This window comes from Rattus norvegicus, chromosome 5 (genome assembly GCF_021556685.1).
Source record: "Rattus norvegicus strain SHRSP/BbbUtx chromosome 5, alternate assembly SHRSP_T2T, whole genome shotgun sequence".
Lineage (NCBI taxonomy): Eukaryota > Metazoa > Chordata > Mammalia > Rodentia > Muridae > Rattus > Rattus norvegicus.
The window spans coordinates 143,308,595-143,335,644 of record NC_141538.1 but is presented as its reverse complement, the minus strand read 5'-3'; the positions used below and the strand labels follow the sequence as shown (position 1 = coordinate 143,335,644).

The following is a 27,050-nucleotide window of genomic DNA, read 5'->3' as shown; positions in this document are numbered from 1 at the left end:
GGTCCCAGCAGAGCTCCATGTACTAACCCAGAGAGGCAAATGTTTAACCTAGTGGACATACCCAGGCTTAAAGGAGCTATGGAAAAACCACTATTTCAACAGCTTTTATTCCATTTCCCTTTCTGTGCTATAACACACTGAGCTATCATCCTATCAGTTTGTAACAAAATCATGCCAAACCTGAATCCAGCTGTTCTAGAAAATACAGAGCTGGGTCAGAAGAGGGGATGCTCAAAGTGGCAGCCTCTGGGCTATTCCTCAAGGTGTGAGATGCAAATATTAATGGGGTTTTGTTCTTGTGTTTCAGGCCCAACTGGAAGGCATTATCGCACCGAAGAAGTGATAATTTCCACATGGGTCTCAGCAGGCCCCTTGCCCCATAAGCCCATTGTAATAAAAAGCCAGTTTCCTCAGTGAACCAGCCATCCCCTCCCCAGTCCCCACTCATGCGATTGTTAGAACTGTTGTCCCCGTGTCATGAAACACCTAAGGTCTGGCGCCAGGGTCCTGGCTGGGTAATGGAAGGTGGTGGAACCCTGTCCATGTGTGGTTCATAAATTGGCTGGCCTGGGTCTTTGTCACCTCACTAACTTAGGGAGCAAGTGTTTCCCTAAAGAGACACCTTTGCACCGAGTGCAGTTCCCAGCTCACTGGCCCCACCCCCCCATGTCACCTCTCTAATGTAAGCTTCAGCACCTTGTTTTGGAGTTTGGTTTTAGACTGTATCATCTCATTCCCAACTACCAAGTCAGCAGGACCCTGTCCTTAGTCTTTTTGGCTCCAAGAAGAGACAACAGCAGAGTCAAAGCCATGCTCACTGAGAGGTACGAAAGTCTAGGTGTCTTGAGAGCTGTCTGTACCCCAGATCCTCCTCCTGCTGGACAGCAGAGCCTGACTCCACACTCCCTAACTAGCTAGTATGAACAGCTGAGGAGGTGGCCACCTCACACGGAGCTCTAGACAAGACTGGACTGAAGGCAGATTGTAGATCCAGAAGACTTAAATTACAGACAGATCTCCACTAGGGGAAAACCCAGGGCGGGAGAGGATGAGCTCGGTGACACCCACCATTCAATCAAGTGACAAGGAACTGTTCTTATACTGGAGCTAACATTTCCTTCCAGTTGGTAGGAAGGCCTCAAGTCCACAGTAGCCCTGAAGGGGGGCCAGAGGAGTTCACTCCTGGGCAGCTCTGACCTCCAGCCCAGTCTAAGCTTACTGCAAGGCCTCTGAACCCCAAGTGCTATTCTGAGTTGACTGGATCCCAACACTCAGACCTCATACTAGAAGTCACATCTTGGACCCTCACCCAGTATCCTGAGGAATTAGGTCACCACTAGCATAACCTGCCTATGAAACAATGTCCCTGTGGTGTGCTGGCTTTGTGGGTGGTGCAGGAAAGCATATGTACCCTAACAAGCCAAAGTTGCTGGATCCCTCCTCATGTCTCCAAGCCTCACCTGAATGTCTCTGAAGCACTTGTGCTTTGTACACTCTAGGCCCCAGTGCCACTTAGTAGTGTAAGAGGAACACCCATGTCCACAGACACACACAAGAGGGTCAGTCACATGCTGGAGGAACTAAGGGCCAGGCCAAGTGTTTGAGAAACTCTGGGGTTGAGGATTTCCTGTTGCCACTAGAACTGGGGTACGCCCTCACCACTGGGCTTCCCAAGTGTGCTGTGCCTTATAGATGCCACCTGGGCATGGGAAAATAAACACAGTTCCTACTGGCATATTTTTGTATAATTTAATAAACAGCTTTCTAGCTGTTACTGCTTCTGTCTGAACTTCTTATGTCTGTGTTTCTGTCCCTCTGAGTCATTCGTCTTCTTTTTGTTCCTGTTTCTGTTTTTCACGTTGTGTGTTTCATAGTAGCGCACACCGACTTTTTTGGATTGTTGCTGCCGAGCTGCTCTCCTCCGCTGCAAACATAAAAAAAGGAAACCAGTCACACACTGACTGACGGTCATGAGACAGGAACCCACTTCCGCCCCTCACCCTGCCTGTGCAGCTCCCACAGCAATGGAAGCAGAGTTGGGGGACTGTCCACTTTAGACCTGAAGAGCAACAGCAACTCTCACTGGCCCAACCCTTGTCCCTCTCCCCAGCGGGGCTGCTTCAGCTCTGCTCAGCTCATTCCCAAAGCTGTCCTTGCTAGGGTCAGCCATCTGCCTGCCTCACCAGCTCTACTCTTTGTGCGTCACCTCCCGGAAGTCACCCAAAATCTTCCAGTTCTTCAGGCCAATAGGACACAGGTGTGAAGGTGATGGCCTAGAACTCCTGAAACCTAAAACTTAGACTCAAGGACCTTCATTCCGTGGGCCACGTCTTGACTCAAATTACTTCCATCAGATCGCTAGCATATGGGGTTCCTAGGACTCCCAGCTCTAAACTCTCGTTTGAGAAAGAGCAGGTTCTGGGAACTAAACTTTTTGGCTGGGTAAGATAGCTTACACCTGCAATCCCACCACTTGAGGTAGTCAGGGATAAGGGAGCACCCAAGTCTGAGGATAACCAGGGCCTGCACACCGAGACCCTGCCTCAAAAACAACTAAACAAACCAAAGTGGCTGAGAAGCTCCACTCCCAGGACCCACCAAGCTGCCCTCTGAGCTCCGGGTGCTCAGTCACCATGGTGATGCCCGCACACACACACACATGCATACAAAATAAACGAAACAAACAAACCTTAAAATGGATTTCCACTGCTCTTTTCTTGATTTCTTCCCCCATGACAGGGTCTCACTGTGCAGCCCTGGCTGTCCAGGCAGCCTTGAGCTTACAGCCTCCGCCTGCCTCTGCCTCCCACTGCCTCCCATACTGGGACTAAGCATGGCGGGCATGCACTAGCATGCTAGACTTCTACCTTTGTGCCCGTATCTCATCAGAAGGAGGAGGATACTTACTTCCTTACACGTCAGCATCCTCTGAGTCTTATCTGAAGGCTCTTCTTCCACCTGTGCATTCCACTTCCTTGCCCTTTTGGTGGGTGCTGGACACAAAAGACACACAAAACACAGGAGGTTAACACTAGAGACTACTGTGGGAACAAGCCCCATGTAAGGAGCCAGAGAGGAGCAGGGTTACAAGCAGGCCACGGTCACAGTGGGGCTCAACCCGCATCATGTAGAAACTATCGGTAACTTTATGAAATATCTGTGGTGGTTTGGATGAAAATGGTAACAACAGGCTCATGTTTGAATACTTGGCCGCTAGTTGATGGTACTACTTGGAAAAGGTGTTATGTCATAGAGGTGGGTTCGGAGGCTAAACAACCCCAGTGCACTGCTTGTTTGGTCCTGTGCTATCCCCACAGCAATAGAAAAGTCAGACAGACCTCCTGCCTCCACTCTTCTGCAGACTCTTCTGTCTGACTCTGAAGCAGCATTTCTAAGTCATCAACTGTATCTTTAAAAATGTGCAGAACCTCAAGTGGAGAGTTCAATTTGCATGGTAAGTAGAATGTGGAACCAGATGCTAGGTACCTGCCTGTATAAAGGAAATTATCCCAAAGCTACAAATCCTATCTAAATGGTTCAGAGAATTGATCTCACCTGCATCACTGACTTCTGCAGACGCTTTCTTCTCTTCTTCATACTTAGCAAAAACCTTTTCACTTAAGTCTTTGGATATTCTGAAAAATAAAAGCAAAATCACACAGCTGCTCCTTTTTAACTGATCTGAAAATGCCAATCTGGAGAGGTGAAGAAAAGGAAATTCCGTCAGGTTCATGGTGATTGCCGGGTGACACAGCCAACGACTAGCCATTTGTACAGCTCCTGGTTAGAATACTAGGTAATCAAGCCCCATGTGCTTCAGGTGGCTGAAGATGAGAAGTTTACAGATTGTTCTTTAAAGCAACCATTCCTAGCTCCCTGTTCAGACTGGGAGACTGGAACTAGAGCTAGGTGGTAGAGCACTTGCCTGACAGACACAGGCCCTGGCCTCTGTCCTAAGTACTTTAAAACCCTAACGCCAAAGCCAATGTTCATGGCAATCGAGAACAGAACAGGTAAGCGAATTAGTAAGAAGAAAATGTTACCTGATGGCAGAGAACTTTTTAGCTTTGGCTTTATTTAGAAACCTCTGGTACTTGGCAATCTTCTCATCTAGGGCTCTGATCACAGCTTTGGTGTCATCTTCCACGGGCCCTCCCCGCGTGTCTCGGGAACACTCTTCCTCAGCATCCTCTCCTGGCTGCTCCTGCTCCTGCTCCTCCTCCTCCTCAGAGCTTTCCAGATCTTCCAGGTCTGACAAGTCCACGGGCACCAGGTCGTCCACGGGCACCAGGTCGTCCGCAGAGAACTGAGGCCCTACATTGATTTTACCAAAGTTCTGGCGAACCCGTGCGAGGATCTGTTGCATCTCTGAGTTTTCATCCTGGGAACAGCCTGCTTCTGGCTCCTTTTCAATGACAGAGTCTGACCTTTCGACTTCTGTTTCTATGGTCTCCTCTTCTGGGTTGTTCTGCGTTGTTTCTGTGGTAACTTCCAATGGTGAGGAGGGTGGGAGCTAGCGAGGACCAAAAGATGTAGGAGAAGGGAACACAGAATCAGAATAGGAGAGCCATGCTTCAGCTGCTACCGGCTCTCAGATAAGCAGTCCTCCTCTAGGATCTAAGCCAACAGAACTAGACACAGCAGCCAGCACTATAAAGGAGCCTTTCATCTTTATAAAGGACAGAGCTGTGGCTTAGGAGGAAGGGAACCGACCCAACGAAACCAAGACAGTGGTATCCTCCTTGGGTATCAGGAAAAAGGAGACAGAGAAGTTACATAGAAAAATGGAAGACACAAATCCATAGAAACTTTCCAAGACACTTTCCATAGAAAGTGGAAGCCAGGCTAAAGGGGTACCAGAAAGTATAAGGAGAGATGTGGGGAGGACAGAATTCAGAATGAGCTCTAGAAACCCTGAGATGACTGGCCTATTGTAGGTATTCATGCAAAGTCAGCATGTGCCAAGCTTTCCTCAGCATCTCACATGTGGACCATTTTATGACCCAAACTCACACAGTGACTCTCCAAAGTTGAGAGTGGCTGGGAAAATGCTAAACAAGTCCAGAATCCATAAAATGCAGGAAACTGCAAAAAGGTTTGTACATTTTTGAATTGGCTTGGCAGGTAAAGGCACTTGCTGCCCAATCTGACAACCTGAGTTCAACCCCCAGAATTCACATGGTGAAAAGTGAGAACCAACTCCCCAAAGCTGTTCAGATCCTCACAAATATCATGTACATGTCTGTGATACACAGGCATAGGCACACGGGCACATAGAAACTAATTTTAAGTTTGTATATTTTGTAGTGATTTCTAGATTTCTTTTTTCTTTTAAGATAGGGTTTCTCTGTGTAGCCTTGGCTATCCCAGACTGCATTCTATAGACCAGGCTAGCCTAAAACTCAGAAATCCACCTAACTCTTCCTTCCAAGTGCTGGGATTAAAGGTATGAGCCATCATGTCTAGCGATTTCTAGCTTTCTGAACTTTAAGAAATTACTACTTCACCAACAAGAAAAGGAGGATGAAACCAAAAAAGATACAAAGGAGAAACACTGAATAAGGATAATTGTGCTTCAGAGTTAGATCTCTGAGGAGGTACCTGTTCCTCAGAAGCCTTCCCTAACTTCCACTCACAAGTCCTCCCCTTATCCTGGCAGAGTGCTCACAGTACCCTCAATTCCCATAACTTGGCTATATTCAAGCACAGTAAACATACGTTCTTGGCACAGAGGCCTAAGCCCTCTGGACACCCCCCAGAGCTGTGTCGTCTTCCATATGCACAAGCTCACCCGAATGGAAGGAAGCTAATGTGCTACAGGCGGGACTCTAGCTGACTTCACATAGGACCTGCTTACTAGAAAGATTCAGGCCACACCCACAGTTTCACCTCCAACCTTTGGGGAAAGAAGAGGGGCCTGAAACTGAGCTGAATCCTATAGCCACTGATTCACCTACATAATAAAGAACTCCAGGATGGTAAAGACTCTGATATGTCTACCCAGTGCAAAAACAGAAATTGCTGTCTGTAAAAGTTAAGTCTGGTTCTTCCTCCCAGCCTGATTCTCACAGAAATAAGATTCAGACTCAAAATATATTTACAAATACCTTGGCCATATAACTAGGCTCTTCCCTGACTAGATCCTAACTTCACATAACTCCAGCCTCCAATTTGTCACATGGCTAGTTACCTGTGCTCAGATATATACATCCATCTCACATCTTCCTCGGTCAATCTCCTGTACTTGGCACTATCCCAGAATCCTTCTGTCTACAGGATGGCCCACTTGCTATTTCCTGCCTAAGTAATCAAATTTATTATTGGCAGGTGCCATAGCAACAGACACAAGATATTTTCTCTACAGCTGTCTCTTCCCTACCTTGCCTAGGCATGGCTTCCACTGAGCTGCTTTGACCTTTAGCTATTGTGGTGAACTGGTCATCACAGATAAAAGTACTTTGCTGAGTTTCTCCTCAAGCAAATCACACCCCAGAGCCTTGAATTTGTAGCTGATTTAACTGTAATGCTAAGGGGGAGCAGGCTGTGGGACTCAAGTCCATGATTTGTGGGGTCTCCACTAATTCCAGAAGTTAAAATCAGAACCTCCTTAGAGTCAGAGACCTGCAGAAGTGGAGTGGACATCCACTGACGTATCTGATGTCCACCACACACATGTACTTATCACACACATGTCAGAGACCTGCAGAAGTGGAGTGGACATCCACTGACATATCTGATGTCCACCACACACATGTACTTACATTGCACACCTGACCTCCATGCCTCACTAGAATCTTAGTACATCAGGGCAGGGACCTGACTGCTTTTCACAGTGGCCTCTCTGCCACAGAGGGCTAGGAGCTCTACCCTGGTTGTTGAATGAATGGGTTAATGAGTGAATGCACGATATCACTTACAGAGCACAGAGAGAGAGAGAAACTGCTGTACTTGGTTCTGGTTTTCGAGAGAAGATGGAGGAAAGCCAGATGTCAATCTCAGGTGCGCCCAGTCTTTTTTCCCCGCCTAAGACAGGGTTTCTCTATGTGTCCTTGGCTGCTCTGCCTCGATTTAGGTGTGTGCACCACTGTCACCTGACAGCATGCTAAGTTTCTTTTTTGTATATAAGTACACTGTAGCTGTCCTCACCGGAAGAGGGCATCAGATTTCATTACAGATGGTTGTAAGTCATCATGTATTTGCTGGGAATTGAACTCAGGATCTCTGAAGAGCAGTCAGTGCTCTTAACCTCTGAGCCATCTCTCCAGCTCTTAGGCTGTTTTTAATGCTGGAGAAAAATACCCAAATGGAACCAACCACCTTGCTTCAGTAAAGAGGTATTTCCAGGAGAAGACCAGAGCTACAAGATCCCAATGATGGAACACAAAACCCCAAGCCATCACTTCCAGAGACCCCGCTGAATTCTGAAAAGGACCCTCGAAACAGGAAAGTCAAGTGTTTTGAGTCCCAGGCCAAACTACCATCAGGGTAAAAGCCACAGGGGCATCAGGCAGTTCCCTTCTGTGTCCCAGTTCAGTCCCCAAGCCCAATCCCTCCTGACCAGACATTATCAACACCACTGCTCCCCAGCCCATGAGCTCCCAGCTCTCTTTAGAAAAGGGCTCCTAACCACTCCCTTGTTCTTTCTCTGCGGCTGTGGTTGGCATGAGCAAAGGTTTCTTTATGCATGAACTTTGGCAATACCTATGCTCCCACAGAAGACAGACATTTAACAAATATTAATGTCTTCTTCTCTTCCCAGCCCAAAGGCTGGCATATGCTCTCTTCTGTCTTACTTCTGCTCACTAGTCTCCAATGCTTTTCAGCAAGTCTCTACAATGGAATGACGCACATGTCCTAAATGAGACGATGCTCCATGAAGGTAAACAACATAAGTCACATCATATTAGGGTCACTGGACCCCACTCCAGGACTTGCATTCCCCCTCTTCTTACCTGGGGAGTGGTCGGCATCTCTGCGTTGGGAGGCTTGACAAAGAAAGGGATCCGGCCTCTCTGCCAGTCATTGAGCACCATCTTGCTCACGGTCAGCAAGTCAGGCTCTCCACCCTGAGAGACAGGACAGACTCTCAGTTAAACCCACAGGACAAGAGCTCTTCTGGATGAGGGAGGGCCATCTCAGTTACTCTGTTCCTCACCATCCAGCTGACACAGTTCCTGTCACTCTCACAATGGCAGGTCCGTGAATCCCAGTGACAATCCCCAAAGACACCAGCTCACCTTCAGTAACTTCCCGGTGCGGAGAGCTAGTTTCTCGAGAAAGTCTTCAGCATTCTCCCAGGACTCAATCTTGTATGTCTTGCTGATATATTCTGGCTTTGCTCGTTCAAGGACAGCACCAATGTGGTCTTGAGGAGCTTTAATTTTTTCAACTTGAACCTAGAGAGTGATAAAAAATGCTGTGTTCAATTCTTTTGCAGACAGGAAAACTCGGTGACTTTTATAAAGTGAAATACATTTCCATATCACAAAGTGAGTGGGGCTTTGCTAGTCTGTGATAGTTTGGCAGGGGGAAGGAACACCCTTGGAAGCTGACCACAGTCATGGAGCCCAGAGATCAACTCTAATCCTGCTTTACCACAGACTGCGTGCGGCCTCCACAGACAGTTTCAACTTGGAATGCTCTGTGTTACTCACTGGCAGGAACGGTTAAGATGCCTGCTACTCCCAGAACCCAGAACACAAAAAGCAATCCAAGAATTTCAGAAGGACAGGGAGGAATGTGCAGAGGACGTATGCTGGAAGCATGGTTATAGTTAAGGGGAACCATTTAAGTTTTCAGTCATATTCAGAAACTAGTGAGGAAATGACTGGGCTCCAAGATGACTCAATCCATAAACCCATGAAGATGAATTATCACTAAGCATAAACAAGCCCTGTTTCCCTTCGGATCCCATGTGGTTACTGCATACTGCTGTGGGATGACACTGACCAGATATGCCCACAGCCCCTTAACCTCCTGAGGTAGGCTGAGTGGAAAGGAAGCTGCTCTGTTCGGCATCATGTTTCCGCATCTGGTCAGGCAGGCTAACCCCAGACTGCCTTCCGAACAAGGAGTGGCAAAGGCACTCAGGGATCCCCACAAATGAAAACAGAACTGTTAGGGACAAATACCCACCACTCCTTTGAGAACAATGTCGGTCTCTGAGTCCTCAGATGGGTAAACCACACCAGGGCAGTCGATCAGGAATATACGGCGCATCAAGGTAATATATTGCCAGACCTGCAGACAGGAAATTCTAAGTTTGCCAAAGTCAAATACTGGGAGCTTAATCTGGGAGTGAAGACTAATCTGTGACATTGCCATATTATACTAGAAAGGAAGGAAGGGAGGGAGGGAGGGAGGGCCAGAGAAAAGCAACCTGCTGAATAATCAGGCCAGAGTCTATCCTTTACTTAGCCAAGCGTGACAACTTCCACCAAGCACAAGCTAGACATCCATCACTAAGAGTCTAAGAGGCAGGATTTCCAGTTGGTATTGTGCAAAACTGTCACAGTGAACCTCTCCAAGTCTTTTTTTTTTTTTTTTTTTCCTTTCTTTTTTTTTTTCGGAGCTGGGGACCGAACCCAGGGCCTTGCGCTTGCTAGGCAAGTGCTCTACCACTGAGCTAAATCCCCAACCCCCTCTCCAAGTCTTAAAAGCATTCAGAAACACAAAGCTGCTAGCTTCTTTGCTACTAGGCAGAACCATGCTGTTCCCAAAACTCTCTCTGTTACAGCTGCTGACTTCTAAATACCAGAATCTATCTAAAGACCAAGTTTTCTTTCCTTCTTAACCCGGACACCAAATATTCTTGGGTCGGTGTTATTAAAGCAAAAGGCTGGAGTTAGGGGATGCAGGAGTGGCTCTTTGGTTTAGAGCACTTGCTGCTCTTGTAGAGGACCCAGGTTCACTTCCCAGCATCCACACGCCAGCTTACAGTGGTCACAGTGGTTCTTTAGTTCTAGGGTATCTGGTGTCTGTTTCTAATCTGTTGGCAACAGGCATGTACACAGTGAATATAAATGCAGGCCAAACACTTATACACATAAAATAAAATTAAATAATCTTTTTTAAAAGGAGTATAGGGGCAATTTACAAAGGAATTAAATATAGGCCATTAGCCAAATCATACCACAGCCAACTACTAGCATACAAGGCACAATCTTGAGAAGCAGACAGGGACTGGGTACCATGTTCACTGTAGAACACTTGCCTAGCATGTGTGTGAGGTGTCCTGGGCTTGATCCCCAGTATTGCTAAAGAAAGGAAGGGGACAGGAGGAAGGGAAGAAAAGAAGGGAAATCTCCATGTCTTTTTTTTCTTTTCTTTTCTTTTCGGAGCTGGGGACCGAACCTAGGGCCACTGAGCTAAATCCCCAAACCCTCCATATCTTAAACAGTCAAGTCTTCATAGAAACAGAATGTAGAGTAGAACTCATACATACCTTTGTTTCTCCTGCAATTGGGGCCACGTTGCAAACTTTCTTGGATCGTAATGTATTTATCACAGAGCTCTTGCCTACATTTGGATAGCCAATGAACCCAACACTGATTTGTTTCTTGTCTGTGTGCAACTGTGAAGAAAAAAAAAAAAGAAAGAGGAGAAAAGACTATCTATATACCTGCTTTAGGCTGACCAGACTGTTACTTGGCTAATGGAAGGACTACTATAGTTCAGAGCACTTAACTCGTCCTGATTCTGAGTCTCAACACAAGCCAGCCTCACACTGCAGGAGATGAACGTCAGGAGCGAGCCATGACCTCAGGCGCCCATGTAAAGCATCTCTGCTGTAGGTTCACAGCACGCAGATCAGGAAGAGACAGCTTGTCCATCTCCTCATCACAGTGTATCTATCTATCAGCAGCTACTGTAGAGACATCTTTAGGGAAGGAGCCTAAGAAATGCCCACTGGAGACATGTGTGTCTGACCATGGCTGGAGCAGAGCAAAAGGCAGGTGTTCAAGTCCCCCCTAAGTCTAAACACTCAGCAGTGAAACCGTTCCTCTAGACCCTGCTACCCCAGGGCTCCCAGAGTTAAAATCTAGAAACTGGAAGAGTCTCTTCTGGAGACAACGACAAACTCCAAGAAACTGCCTGTGTTCCTAATTTATGCTACCCCCCTTCAGTGAGACCCACCAATGCTGTCTTGCAGTTCCCACACCAAAGAGACACCAAGAGTCTATCAGAGTTGTGGGTACTTCTGCTTTCAATTTGATACTAGTTCTCTGTTGCCCAGGGCAGTTTCAAACTCCTGAGCTAAAGTGACTTGGCGGGGAGGAATCTTGTCTGTGTGTAGCTGAGACTGGAAGCCCGTGCCACCATGCCTGGCATAGTACTTGAAGGCAGAGCACGGGCTGAGAGCAGCCAGTTCCTACTGGAGAGGACAGGAAACCTGGACTACCTGCTTGCCCAAGTCCTCTAGCAGGTGTCTGCCCAAATGTTAAACATACGACAGAGCAAAGGATATGAAGCAAAGGAAGTGAGGTGGAGAGAAACCCCTGTACCGGAGAGCGGTGTGGCAGCGCCCGAGTGCACCCCCTCTGAATGGCACTTTAGTTGGAAGACTAAACACCAAGTGACAGTCAGCCTGACACTGCTGTCCACAGTAGAGAGGAGAGTGAGTGAGAGACCTGTGGGGAAGATGGACACCATCAGGAGCCAACAGGAGTCTGAGGCAGGACGGCTGCTGCAAATTCAAGGTCAGCCCCAGCTACAGTGAATATGGAGTCAGTCTGCATTACAGTTCCATCTGTTCTCAAAACACCACAAAATGAAACCCTTTTCCAGAAAACAATGAGTTCAAGAGGGAAAGAGAGGGAGCCTGCATGAGAGCCATTTCTAACTGAGCTCATGGCTTAGTAGTGACAAGTGCTTATTAGCATGTTTAAGGCTCTGGGTTCAATGCCTGACATTTAAAAAAAGAGAGAAAAAAAGAGAAATAAAAAGAAAAAAAACACCCAACAAAAAAACTAACCCTAAAATAAGTATGAATAAGTATGTAAAAAAAAGGGGAAAAGGTTGGGGAATCAAGAAATAAATCATTAAGTGCGTGCCAACAGCATGCAGTATTGAAAGAGTAGAGGTGAGGGCCAAGAGTCAAAAGCTCTGCTTCTGGGAATGAGATAGGTGGGACGAAGTCCTGCCTTTTGTTAGAGCCAGGCAGAAGAGAAGGATCTGGCTCAGAGTGTCCCTGAAGTGATGGGTTGGCCAGCTATCCTTTGGCAAAGGCTGAACCACCAGGGGCTAGTGACCCAGCAGAAAGGGCAAACGTGCAATGAGAAAACACTTCGGCGCCTTCACCATGCAGAGCACTGCGGGTTTTTATACCTCTAGAAAACAGTGAGAAGTGAACAAAACAGTTGTTGTTTTGAGACAGATTTCATTATGTAGCCCATACTGGCTTAAACTTCTTGTTCTCCTGCTTCAACCTCCAAGGTACTGACCTGATGTTAGCAACTTCAGACACACAAGCCAGCCCTCCTATAAACTCAGCTACACCACCCTAGCAGAAGCAGCCTCCCTACCTTCCCAAACTGCCGCAGAAGCTGAATGAATGCTCCTTTCCCAAAGGGATTAGTGAGACTCGCATGGAAAGCCAGTGTTGGGTAGTCCTTGGAGAGCACAGCAACCCATCGTTTCTTAAGGGGAGAAGAAAACACGCTGGTAAATTATCGCTGGTTTGTTTACAATACTCAGAAGAATCCGAGCTGGAATTACCGGATGGCTTCATGTCCAGTGTTGCCTAGGGGAAACAGCAGCTATAATTCTTTGAGATGCTTTTTCAAGTATGACAGTTAGTGCTTTGTCTTTCCTTTAATAACTGACTACAAAACAATATTCCAAAACTATCATAACTGTTAAATGTAATTAATGCAGCACAATGGGGAAGTGGTCAGTGCCTGGCAACTGCCCCCACTAAGCCGACACAAAATCTTGCAGCTGCTTCCAGCCACAAGATGGAAGGTGTCTCTGTCCATCGTCAGTGCACATGTCAGCTCTCTCTTCAGTAAGGACATGCCAATGAGGACAGTAAGAACAATCCCCAGAGTTCGACTCGTCAAAGTCCTGCCGTTCAGAACCGTTGCACCGAGCTTGCCCTACTGGCCTCTAGTAGGTTTTAGGTCATGAGCTGAACTTACTGTTGCCCAAGTGGGAACAAGGTCACACTTATTGAGTACAAAAATGAGGTGCTTCCAGGGCTTTTCCTTCTTCAAGTAAGCTTCGATGTGAGAGGAACGAGTGCCCATTGGGTCTCTAGCGTCAAGAACTTGGACTACAACATCTGATGAGTCTATCACCTGCAAATCAACAGAGGCGGAGTCAGTCGGCTACAGTACGTACAAATGAAGGGGGCATTTAAGGGGCCCCAAGGAATTAAACTATGTCTGGAAGGAAGTGCGAACAGTCTACTAAGGGGAGTGAGCAGCATCTAGTCTCAATGCCCGCTCCTCAGAATTCAAAAGTTGTTCATTTCAAGAGTATTCAAAACTTGTCAAATTTCAAATAGGAAAGCTTGCTTAGATCAAACCCATCTGATTCACAAGTACCAGGTACAACGTATGGGTTTGTATATTTTACAGAAAATTACATTTGTCTAGTTTACCTCTGTGGTCCTAGTTCCCTATTATGACTAACTTACAGGGCGTGCTTAGAGCTTTTAATGTTATTCTCTGCAGACAGTCGGTTCAAAAGCACTAGGTCAGCACTAGGTCAGGAGTGTGCACAAAGTCTTTCTTCCCTTTCCCACAGAGTTAGGCAAGCTGGCTAAGGTATTAACCTTCCCCAGACCTGTGCTCTCATTTACAGAATGAAACAGTGAGGCTAAGTAACTGACAACTCCCCCCACACACACCTTTTGGGTTTTTGAGACAGGGTTTCTCTGTGTTATAATCTTGACTTCTGGCACTTACAGAGATTGGAGTGTCTCTACCTCCCGAGTGCTGGAATTAAAGGCGTGCACCACCATGCCTGGCAATAACTTACAACTTCTTATGCAGCACTAACCGCATGGAGCACCATCCTAAGAGACAGTGTACAGAAGACTGACAGGCAATATAACAAGTGTCTCCCTCTCAAGCACAGCAGTAGCATGCACAAGACTACATCACAGTTCCTTCATGGAGGAAAGGAAGATGAGGAAAGCAGTAAGGCAGACTTCATCCAAGAGCTTCCATCGGTTAGTCACTGTGCCTGCTCCTCAGGGAACGCTGTGAGTCTTACCTTGTAGAGTTCTCCCCATATTCTTTTTGACTGCCCCTTTTTATATATCTCTTCTTGAGCTTCATTTCTAAGTAAAAAAGGAGCAGAAATGAGCAACTGAAGCACCATCAAGATTAAAGGCAAACAGTGGTAGTTGCCTGTAATCCCAGCTAAGAGCTGGTAGACAGAGCTCTGTGAGTTGGACAGCCTGGTCTACACAGTTAAGTTCTAGGCCAACAAGGACTATATAGTAAGACGTTGTCTCAAAAATTACAACACAAAGAGCCCCAAACATATCAAAGGGAAGGATATCAACATGAATTTGCAAAGTGACTGCATCAAAGCTCAACAGCAGATCATCCTGATTCAGTACACATATACAATGGAGTGGCTTAAAAAGGAAGGGCACTGCTGGGTGTGGTGGTGCATGCCTTTAATCCCTGCTCTATGGAAGCAGAGGCAGGCAGAGCCTGTGAGTTTCAGGCCAACAAGGGTTACACAGTGAGACCCTGTATCAAAAACAAAAGGGGTTGGGGAATAGGGAGCTGGAGTCATGGCTCAACAGTTAAGAAGGTTTACTGCTCCTCCAGTAACTCTCAAATGGCTGGCTCACACCTGTCTGTCTGGTCTCAAATGACCTGCTTTTGTCTCTATTGAAATGAGGTGGCAACAGCAATAAGTTACACCACTGTAGTCTCCAGTCCACATGTTTCTGTGAGACTGCCAAACCAGCCTGCACATTGTTCGAGCAATGTGAGGAAACCAGGAGTTCTCTAGCACTGACCAAGAGAAGCTAAGGCTTTCTGAACAACAGGTGGCGGCAGCTGCCTCTCTAAAGCAGGCAAGCATTATAATTTGATAGCATGACTTCCCTCTCAATAGTCCTTTTTGTTTGTCTGCCTGTTTGTTTTGTTTCTCTGAGTAGTCCTGGCTCACATAGAACTCACTAAGTATCCTGGGCTGGCCTTGCACCCACAGAGATCCGACTGCCTCTGCTTCCCAAGTGCTGGGATTAAGGTGTGTGTACCATCCTCTCCAGCCCAGTCCTCCTGAAACTTACTCTGTGGACCAAGCAGCCTCAACTCAGAGAGCCACCTACTCCTGTGTTCCAGGTGCTAAGATTAACTGTGCCTGGCTTGCCTCTCAGTAATCCTTAGGGATGAGGAACAGCCAGCGTCACTGATGACCTCAGGGAGAAACTAGACAGCACAACTATCCAAAAGCAACACTCACTACAATCAAAGAAAGGTATATTTGTAAGTGGCACATGCCTTTAAACCTAGCACTTGGGCAGCAGAGTCAGGAGGATCTCTGTGAGTTTGAGGCTACATAATAACTCTACATATACAGTGAGTTCCAGGTCAGCCAGGGCTACATAGCAAGACCCTATCTCACAAAGGAGGGGTGGGGCAGGGGAACCCCTTTCAGCAATTTGTAATCTTTACTCTATGGATTCCCCACGAGAATGAAGAAAGCTAACCATCTTTTCTCTCCTAAACAAATAGAAAGTAAAAATAAAAACAACTCGGCACACAAAGGATGCATAGATATGAAAACGCCATAATGAAACCCATTACTCTGTACTGATTTAAAAAATAAACAAAGGGCTTAGTGAATAAACATGCTTGCTTCAACCTGACAACCTGTATCAGGTCTCCAGAACCCATGTGGGAGAAGAGATTCAACTCCTCTAACCACCCATCTACCACAAATATGCATATACAAAATAAAACACAAATTTTAACAAACAAACCCCATGGCCTTTATGCAGGTTCACCACTTTTTACATTATCATTAGAGGGTCAGGAAAAGATCAACTGTAAACTGCAGTGGTCTGGAGAGCCAGGAAGCCCAATTGTCAATTTTTAACATAACTACCCTCTGAAATTTACAAATGACAGTGCATACCACTAGCCCAAGGAAGAAAACATTATTCCTTTTTCTTGGGAACGAAGAGGGCTGGTGATGGCCATGTAAAAGTATTTTTGGTCTGGTCTCTACTGTACTGATCCTTGTAGTCTGAGGGGAGAAGAGACTTGTAGTCTGAGGGGAAAAGAGAGCAGCTGTACGTGCCATCACTATACTCAACAGCAGAGCTCAGAGGAAACATTCTGAAGCCACAGCAGCAAAGACGAGAACCTCAAATTCATACCTTACACCTGTGTCCTCTGTCACCAAATCACGGTCCTTTCCCTGGTCATAGCTCTCAGTAGACATTTCAGCGTTTTCTAGAAGGGACTGCATATCACTTGCAAACAAGTTTGGCCGCTTTCTCTGTGACTTTGGGCCAAATGTACTTTCAAAACTTTCAGTATCAAGAATGTGGACCTTTGCGTTCTAAAGACAAAGAAGTGTAGGTAAGACTCAGGAAAGAAAAACACTGAGCCAAAGCAAAAGCTAAAACCACCCGGGGAAAGATATGAGTTTGCTTTTTCTGAAGCTCAAACCACACTAAAACCCACAAGAGCACAGACGCAGTGCAGTTTAAAATCTGCAATGTGTGTTTCTATTGCACAAGGGCTTCTCCTATTCTGAAGTGCTGTGAGCTTCCCTGCAAGACTGTAAGGTAACACAGACACCAAGTAAGAACAGCCACGTGAGACTCGCCAAATGCTGCTTTCCTTCACCCGTCAGACTCCAGTCACATATAATCAAGTGTTACAGCGATGAAAATTAACTGATCCTTTTTGACCCTTCTTTGGAGCTTTCAAACAAGTGCATAAAATTCGCCAAATTCACAGGTTTTGTCAAGGACAATCAGTCAAAACTTGTGAGTGTTTTTTTCTTTTTTAAACCAACTGTAAATGCCAACTTTTTCTTGGAAATTAATTTCTCTCATGGCTAAAAGGAATTGCTTGTTTTATAAGATGCATTTTAGTTTCAGATAACATTCTCCCTAATTTAGGTAACGTTTTTATTAAATGCACATGGAAACGCTTCAGATGAAAAACATCTAGCAAAAGTCCAAAATAATAGGTTAGATGTGATAAAGGGAACCCGATCCTAACTAGAACTTGATGCGCTGTGGAGGAGTTACAGGCGTGGCAATTCTTGAAGCAGGATAAAAGTCGGAGTTGGAGTTAGGATCTACCTCATTGGAGAATGTTACAGGCTGCAGACTCTCCTTTAAAACAAAACAACACACACCTTTCTCTCTTAGCACAGGGCCCTGGGTAAGCCCAGCTAGGGGGCTCATGAGTGGTGGAGCAGTCACAAGCCTTCCTAGGACCTTTAGGTGGCCTCATTTACTGGGACTCCCTGAGCCCATGGCTTATATTTTCTTGCTAGTTTCTAACTGAGCAAATGTCCATCCACAAGGAAAACTGTATTTTCTGTGGCAATGGGTTCTGAAATCAATGAGTAAAAATCAACTATGACTGGGCTGGAGAGATGGCTCAGTGGGTAAAGACCCAGCTTAATCCCTGAAAGCCATGTTAAAAAAACTACACAAAAAGATGCAGTGGTGTGAATCTGTATCCCAGGAGATGAAGAGTGGGGACAAATGATACACAACCATATCAATTATACAAATCAAGGGTGAGCATATATTATCCTCAGAAATCTTCTAACTGGGCTGGAGAGAGAGCTCAACAATCAAGGACATATATTGCTCTTCCAGAGGACCTGAGTTCAATTTCCAGTACTTAAATCGCTGGGATCACAGCTGCCTGTAACAGCTCCAAACCAGGGGATCTGAAATCTCTAGCCTCCAAGGGCACTCGTACTCACATGCACAAACACATCACACACACACACACACACACACACACACACTAAAAATCAAACCTTCAAAAAAACCTTGTAACCTATGCAACACATGGTTTTGAACCGATAAGTTTACTTTCTGTAATACTACACAATTAAAATGCACACACAAAGTTAAACTATTTTTACTCCATTCCTACAGAAATGCATTTAACACACAGAACTGAATGTGTAAAAGAACATATCTGATTTGAGTCCCCTGTGCAGAACCATTTCAGAACTAGAGTCCATACCATACCATGCCAGTCACTGGATTAAAATAAAGGGTTTTCAAAGCCAAAGCAGAAAGCCCACCAATTATTCTGAGTATTTTCCTGCATCAAAACACAAGCTGACTCCCAAACTGAGGGTTCCCTCACTTCACACATCAGATATCTGAGCAGCCAACAACTGGCGCAAGCAACAAAGCAATAAATCCACAACAGAACTCTGTTCTTCCCAGAAACGGACTCAAGGGTTGGTTAGAAGATGGCTTTAGGGAGAAGAGACAAAGAGAACAAGGGAAATGAGCAACTTGTCTGTGGCCCATGAATTACACTCATCTGTCTCCCTGAAAGGAAACAGTCACTCACTAATAGGTGCCATTCTTCAAGCCCATCATAAAACAGAACATAATTGACAAAACCTGAGGCAATAGGCAGCTTTGCTTTTGATTTTTGTTCTGCGAGTAAACACTTTTCTTTGAACTGTTTAATCCTTGTATGCATGTCAGTGTTTCCCTCCCCTCCTCGGACTGGCACTGAAGCATGTGCACTGGCTGGGTTTCTGGGAATTATTATTCAATGCAAATTTAAAATGTGCAGGCGAACGTTAAGCCACTCCTTTGTTCCGTGTGAAGTGCTTCTGCTCTGGCCAGAGTCAGCCCTTACTGTACTACAACTCCAGCAACCAACAATCGCACCAGCACCCTTTCCTGTACCTGGAAACCTCCAAGTTCAGAGTTCAGAAAACTCTGAAGGACTCCTTCCATCTCAGCCTTCACTCTACACCTCCCGGAGATGACGAACCAGCACCGACAACCCCAGGCGCTTCCTAGTCAGCCTGGCCTACTTATTAAGTTCTAGGCCAGCGAGAGAACCTGCCTCAGGAAGGGAAGGGAAAAGGGAAGGGAAGAGAAAAGGGAAGGGAAGGGGAAAGGGAAGGGAAGGGAAAAGGGAAGGGAAAAGGGAAAAGGGAAAAGGGAAAAGGGAAAAGGGAAAAGGGAAAAGGGAAGGGAAGGAAGATAGTACCTGAGGAATGACAGTCAAGGTCTTCCTCTGGCCTCTACTTGTGTGTGGAGACACACACACATGCACACACTCACACACACGACAGTAGTTAACAGCTATCACCTCTTTAGCCATGGGCAGGATGTTGCAGGCTTCTGAGACCAAGCCCTTACAGGTGCTTCAGCTGTATGCAGACATGAGAAGAGGCAAGAGTGTTCTCTTTACAGCAAGGAAGCTAAGATTCATGGCAAGTCATTACTAAGAACAGAGAAGGGCTGAGTGAAGATGGAAAGTCCTGTTTGGATTCACACAGCGCTACACTGCACCTCCTGGACCAAACTCAATTCACAGCCAGGGTGACAAAGGAGAGCACCTAAAGCTAACAAAACCTTCAGTGTTGCTTAGGAAACAACCACAAACTAAAGCAGTGTCTGTCTGCCCAGAGCTGGCCAAGACACCGCAGCACCAACAGGGCGCGCTGTCTTACATGAGGCTGGACTCGATCGTGCAGAAGAGACATCGGTAATTTGCTTTGTTTCATCACAACTTTGTATGGATCCTTCATAACTTTATCCATTTCCTCTTGAAATTTTTGTAATGATGCCTGCTTGATCACACGAGTATTTCCTGTGTCACAGATAGAGAACATGCCATTTAGTACAGAGATTGGTTTTGCCCCTCGCTCACCTTTTGACAGGGGAAGGCAAGACACCAGGTCATTCTCAAGTCCCCCAGAGTCTACACATTCATCACTCCTTAGAACTCTCTGCAAACTTAAGGAGGAAACATGTCTCTCCTGCACTCACACACTGTGTATTCAAACACCAACTAAGACATAATGGGTTTCAACAGTTTTCAGAACCCAACTTCCTGACTGGATGAAACCAAAAATTAAACATCACTGAATGGAACCAAGATTTGACAAATGTTCCTGCCAGTCCTGGCAAAGAAACCTGGCGCCAATCCCAGCTCATCGGTTCACACAGAGAAGGAACCCCAAACCTCAGAGTTAAGAGGGCTTGAAGGGACTACTAAAGCATCCAAGACACATGCAAGAAGGCAAAAGCACCCAGAGAACGCTAGACCCTTGGATGCTGAAGACAGCATTCAAGTCAACAACAGCAGATGCAGACACAAGGGTCAAGGACTCAACACTCTCTACTTGCTGGGCACTCTGCTAAGCCCGTCACATGGATTTCTTTTTAAATTTATGACGGGGGCACCACAGCACCTGTGTGGAGCTCAGAGGACAGCCTGCAGGAGTCATTATCCCCTTTCCGCCTTCTACTCTGTAGGGTCCAGAGATAGAACCTAGGTTGTCAGGCTTGAGAGGAATGATCTCACCACTGAGCCTCCATACTGATCCTCGGTTTTTTGTTTGTTTTTGAGACAGAATTCCAAGCTGTCCAGGCTGGCCTTAAACTTCTGAGTCTCCTGCCTCCAACTCACAGGTGTTAGGATCACAGGTGTGCCCTCACCACAACCATCTTGAGACACTACCATTTGTATTCAAATTTTAGAAATTAGGAGATTAAGGGACGGAGACTTAATAACTTGCCTCTAGCTACATATACAACTTGATTCCAAATTCAGATACTCTGGACCTGCAGTCCCAGTACCCAGCTCCATGGCAAATAATCCCTCCACAGTCTTCTCTGACACACATACACATCAACATTTATTTCCTTTCCAGTGATGGGGATAAACCCTAGCTAGGGCTTTGCACAAACCAAACAAGCACTTTCCCCCAAACTCCCCCCATTCTGAAGCTGAACAAAATTTTGATTCTCTTTCTGTTTCAGTTCTTAGGAGGCAGCCCATCAAAAGGCATTCGTTATGGTGACAGGCAGGGGCCACCTGCATCTAGCACAGAGGTCAGATGCTAGGCAAACAGTGACTATCTAAACATTACAGTGGAAAGCAGTGTTCCAAGAAGCCCCCAAACTCCTGTGACTGGACTATTTCACTCCTGCAAGAACTAATAAAGGACATCTACCTTGCCACCAGGTAAAGGAACCAGAGCTCCTGCAAGGCCACTTCTTGTATAGCCATCTCCCTGGCCAACTGGAAACAAATAGATGAATAGCCCAAAGTCTGTAGATGTTTTCATGAGGAAGATCCTAATGGTCTCTGTGATTACCAGGGCTCACTTCCAACTAAGAATGAGCTCTCCTCCAAGGAATAGTGTGAAGCGTCCAGCACTTTCGGAAGCTCCTTGTCCATGCGTGTACTCGAGTCCCTCTTCATAAGCGGTGGCAGTCTCACCGCACCAGAACCCTCCTTTGGGTTCAACATGAGTCTTTTCCATTCAACATATACTTTGTAGAGTTACAGAGGACACTTACCAAACCATTTAATATTCGGCTCCACTCGTGCCACTGTGCCAGGAGCCACAGTTGACTGATACTGCAGTGGCTTAATCACTTTACCACGACTGTTCCTAAATTGAGGAAATAACAGATTTGGGTTGACGACAGAAGAAAGGCAGCAAGAGCACAGTCTGGCTCATGGACATGCTTTCCATCAAAAGGACTTTGGGGGGATTTAAAATGATCATGAAATACAGACTTCAGTAAACAAAAAGTCCTTCTACATTTGAAACAGATTGCCCAAAAGCCGTGTAACCTCTTGCAACAGAGCACGTAATGATTTCTGCTAGATGAGTAACAATGCTGATGTTTAAAAATCCATTTACTGTTTGTTTTCTTTAAAAAAAAAAACACATACTTGAGTTTTTTTGGTAATTATTTAAAGGCTGGTTTAAATGAATTTTAAGTAGAGGATGATTTATCCTGGAACTCAAAATTCTAAAACAAACTGCAAAGTGGGCGACTAGGCAGCTTAGGTTACTGACGACTGTGTTTTACACACAACTCTCAGAAGAAATGAGTCTAATTACCAAACAAATTAAGACCAGCTAGCAAAATGCCACTCTCAGCAAGTCCCTGGAGTGGAGGCTGCCTCAGCAGCATGAGGCTGGGATGAGTATCCTACTGTCACAGCGCTGTGATCTGAAGTCTGGCTCTAAAAGCCGAGTTTCCGGGCAGTTTCTGTAAGTAGTCTTCTACACTGTGTATTTGTGGCCGATGGGTATTTAGCTGGGATTTGACACTGCGCTGCTGGAGACAGTGTAGGAGGATTAGGACCTCCACTTGCTGGGAAGTTAGGAGACTTTCACTGCTCCGCCATCTACTACCCGTGACTTGAACTTGAACTGTTTTCCCCCAGCAACGCTCCTGTGAAACGGTGTTTGAAAACATCCTATTCCTATCTGGAGAAAGCGGGAGTGGGAACAAAACATTAACAGACCTCGGTTTTAAATCCAGGGCATGAGGGAAAGGGAAAGCAACACTCACCTGCGCTCTTTTTGCCTGTACATATTCAGGCGCCGAATTGTGCCCCGGTCCCTCATGTTTTGGCCTCCAGCTCCCTGTACTCGATCTAAAAATGAACAATAAACCTTTTGATATCCAGTAATGGTTAAATATAGTCATTGTTTAAAATGTGCCAACCAACTGCTTACCCAACTAGCCAAGCTAACCTTACCAAAGAATGTCTACTCTCTCCATATGCTGCTCCAATAAATGACTATGGGCAATGTGCTATGCCAAAGCTGAGCTCCCTCTGACCTTCCAAAGGAAGTACTGATGCTGTACTTGATAACATGACACAAACATCACCACCCTTGACTCTGCTCCCCACGACCAACCTCATCTCAAGCCACACAACAGTCATATGAAGAGGTATGCTATGACGTCTATCTACTGAGACACAGTGAGCAGTCATATATGGCTGCTAACTGGCAGAGTCAGAGCTTTGACACAGCATTTGATACATTCTGTGCTCTCAACTAGAAAGGACACTGACTGAGGTCTCAGTTTAACAAATGAATACACTAGAATAAAAAAACAAACAAAATCAACTACAAATAGGTACTGGTTAAGAGCGCTGGCTATTCTTACAGAGGAGCTGGGCTCAGTTCCCAGTACTCATGAGATAGCTGACAACTATAACTCAGTTCCAGGGAATCTAATATTCTTTTCTTGCTTCTGTAGGCACCAGGCACATACAGTGATGTACATATATATGTATGCAAAACACAAATACATATAAATTTTTGAATCTTAAAAAAAAGTTGAAAAGTTGGCAAAACTGAAAAAAAAAAAAAAGAGATCGGGGGTGGGAGGAAATACACAGAGCCAATCTTCAAAGAATCATCCTAGAGTTAGCATGCACTCTCCAGACTCTCTGTCTTTTTTATTGTGATGTTTGAGATAGGGTCTCACTATGTAGCCCCAGCTGGTCTTAAACTCATAGAGATTAGCCTACCTCTCGAGTATAGGAATTTAAGTAGTGTACTACACAGACCCTGCTCCATCCCCCTCATATTTCTCCATCTCTCTCTCTCTCTCTCTCTCTCTCTCTCTCTCTCTCTCTCCTTTTTGGTTTTCCAAGACAAGGTTTCTTTGTGTAGCCCTGGCTGTCCTAGAACTCACTCTGTAGACCAGGCTGGCCTCAAACTCAGAGATCCACCTGCCTCTGCCTCTGCCTCTTGAGTGCTGGGGTTAAAGGCATGCGCCAGCAGGCACAGCTCTGAACCCTTTCTTAAATAAGGTCTTCAAGGACCATCCTGAGCAGCAGCATAGAGCCCCACAAGACCTCGTTACAGCACGCCTAGGTACCTTCATGTGCACAACTCATAACTCAAGATTCTGCCATACGGGAATCTTATGCTTCTCATTTAACTTGCCTTGCACCAGAATGAAGAAAGTATCTGTGGTAAGAGACTAGAATATCAAACATTAAGGTTCCCATTCAGCCTTATACAAATTGATTTTTGAGAACTCTGGTGCTTTTATTTCTCTTAAAAAAAAAAAGAATATGTAAGTGAAAAAATGGAGGAAGTTGTGATGACAAGCATTTTGACTGCCACTGTGGGAGGAGTTGAGTGTGTTGGGCATTTATTTATTTAAGACTTGTTTCTCACAATGTAACTCTGGCTGTCCTGGAACTCAGAGATCAGCTTGTTCCTGCTTTCTGAGTGCTGAGAGTAGAGATACGCACCACTATGCCTGGCTGGTATTTAATTTTTAATCCTCAATCATACTCTACAATGATTACATAAAATCAGTACCTACCTTATGCTACTGTGTCCACAATAACCATGCAGTTAAAGGGGATGAATGCTTGCTTGCCTAGCACGACAAAGCCTGGGTTTGATCCCTAGTACTGAACAAACTGGCTGTTGTGGCACAGCTATTAATTCCAGCACTAGAAATGAGGATCAGAAGCTAGAAGGGCGGCAGGGTGTCCTGGAGAGATGGCTCAATGGTTAGGAGCACTGACTGTTCTACCAGAGGTCCTGAGTTCAATTCCAGGAACCACATGGTGGCTCACAGCCATCTGTAATGGGAATCTGATGTCCTCTTTGGTGTGTTTGAAGACAGCTACATAGAGTGTGTGTGTGTGTGTGTGTGTGTGTGTGTGTGTGTGTGTGTGTGTAAAATAAATAAATAAATCTTTTTTAAAAAAGTTAAAAGACATCCTTGGCCAAAAAGGACTAGGCTAGAGAGATGGTTCAGCAGTTAAGAGAACTTGCTATTTTTGCAGAGGACCTGGGTGGCTCACAACCATCTATAGGGGTGAACAGAGTATAGGCAAAACTCAGATATAAAGTAAATAAATATTTATAAAAAGGAAATATTTTTAGTCTTTTTTGTTTGGTTTTTCGAGACAGGGTTTCTCTGTGTGGCCCTGGCTGTCCTGGAACTCCCTCTGTAGACCAGGCTGGCCTCCAACTCCCTGAGCTCCTCCTGCCTCTGCCTCCCGCACGCTAGGATTAAAGGTGTGAGCCACCACCTGTCTATTTGTGGTCTCAACTTTCAAGAAATGATGGCTTCTGAAAGTTAGGTTAAATTCCACACAAATCATGGCTTATAGGACTGATACCCACAGTTTCTGAGGCTAGAAGCAACGTTTCTAGAAACCCTCTTTGTGAATCATAACTAATTCTCTTGTCCTAAATTTTTAATAATTCTATTTATTTATATTTTATGTATAAGTATAATATATACATATGTATATATCAATATGCATAAATATACCCATATCCTGCCCACATGTCTGTGCACCAAATGCACAGAATGTCAGTGGAGGCCAGAAGGGGGTGGCAGATCTCTTGGAACTGGAGTTACAGATGGTTGTCAGTATCATGGGTGCTGGGAATCACGCCAGGTCCTCTGCAGGAGCAGCCAGCACTCTTAACCCCTGAGCCATCCTTCCAGCCCTTCCCACTCTAAATTTTAAGAGCGAAGCCAAAATAAAACTAAATCACTCGAACTCTCTATTGAGAAGTCCACCCCAACACATCTGGCTATGTATCCTTTTCCTGAATCTCTCTTTCTACTAATCCTCAAGGCTTCCATCTACATTTTTAAGCTGCTGATAAACTCCTGCTTAGAAACAACATCAAAATAATCACCAACCAATTCTAAGTATATTTTCTAAATGCATGGTATTATAGACTAAATACTGTTATGAAGGACAGAAAAGTAACGCAGTCACTTTCCTGTATATTCTCATTTAGTACTGCTACATAAATTGTGTGCTTGAGGGCTTTTTTTTTTTTTTTTAAATTATACGTATGTATGTGGGTATATGCCTTGAAGGCCAGAGGTATCTGATACCTCATGGAGTTGGAGTTCCAAGTTGAGAGAGCTGATTGGACTGGGTGCTGGGAATTGAACTCTGGTCCTCCTGTAACAACAGTACCAAGTGAGTTCTTTTTTTTTTTTTTTTTTTGGTTCTTTTTTTCGGAGCTGGGGACCGAACCCAGGGCTAAATCCCCAGCCCCCCAAGTGAGTTCTTATTCTGGTGTTTTCTCCAGCCTGAGTGTTTTCATCATTTAAAAAAAAAATCTAATTAAAAACCTAATTATGCAAATTACAAGGGAATACTGAAGTTTGCTATACTTGCAGTTTTATGGAGACAAAAGTATACCTAATTTTACCCCTCCAGTTTGTAGACCAGGCTGACCTCGAACTCAGAGATGTTCTGCCTTCCCAGTGTTGGAAACTACAGGCATGTGTCACCAAGCCCATCTGTGCCTGAACCATATTTAAACACAGTTTTAGTAGCTAAATCAAAGTGGGAGGGACTCCTCGAAAGCCTGTTTGTTCACGCTGTAGATGGGAATTTATCATTATCTCAAAAACACCTTTTTTGAGATTATATTTACCTGAAATGTTGCCTATGCATCGTCTGATTCCAAGGGTCAATGCTAAGGTAAGGTGGCACGAATGTTATGGTTAAGGGTAAAAGGCCCCGGGGTTGGGGATTTAGCTCAGTGGTAGAGCGCTTGCCTAGCAAGCGCAAGGCCCTGGGTTCGGTCCCCAGCTCCGAAAAAAAGAAAAGAAAAAAAAAAAGGGTAAAAGGCCCCTTGGGTCAATATACTCCACTTTGTGTTTTCGGAGTCTATGACCTGTAGTCCAGGTAGCCTCTAACTCACGATCCTCCTGCCTCAGTTTTCTAAGCGCTGGGATGACAGGAGTGTGCCAGGACTCCAGGATCCTAGTCCACTTTTAACTTGCCTTTCTCTACACTTCTGCCTGAGAGGCCTCAGGGCTGCTAGACGCTGACGTGACTCATCCCTCAACTTTAGAGCAGGTGCTTAAACCCTGGGCCCTCCGTACAGGCTGGGCCCGGCCTTCCTCCCCGAATGCTCCCGCGGCCTGGTCCCGCTCGGTTCCCGGTACCTGGGTTGGTGCTGGCCGCCGAGCGATTGATGGTGCTCCGTCCTTTATACTTGGGCTTCACCATCTTGCCGACAGTGCCGACACCGCTCTGCTAAACGCGAGGTAAACTACTTGAGAACTTCCC

General features: G+C 45.5%; 2 protein-coding genes across 2 annotated transcripts in view; one reads left to right on the top strand and one right to left on the bottom strand.

The window, feature by feature from the left end:
* The window catches only part of Dnali1 (dynein, axonemal, light intermediate chain 1), an 8,845-nt gene extending 7,056 nt beyond the window's left edge, over nt 1–1,789 (top strand). The window contains 1 exon segment of the mRNA NM_001031647.1: nt 308–1,789. Coding sequence (NP_001026817.1) covers nt 308–343 — 36 coding nt within the window. The 3' untranslated portion in view covers nt 344–1,789.
* On the bottom strand, nt 1,736–27,050 carry Gnl2 (G protein nucleolar 2). The gene is made up of 16 exons (NM_001025736.1): nt 26,927–27,050; nt 22,529–22,613; nt 21,518–21,612; nt 19,660–19,799; nt 16,352–16,536; nt 14,221–14,287; nt 13,140–13,298; nt 12,525–12,638; nt 10,445–10,573; nt 9,136–9,240; nt 8,238–8,396; nt 7,953–8,066; nt 4,044–4,513; nt 3,556–3,635; nt 2,908–2,993; nt 1,736–1,924 (listed from the first exon to the last, which is right to left on the bottom strand). Exons 1-16 carry the CDS (start codon nt 26,988–26,990, stop codon nt 1,772–1,774), a joined length of 2,205 nt encoding a protein of 734 aa, NP_001020907.1. The 5' UTR covers nt 26,991–27,050; the 3' UTR covers nt 1,736–1,771.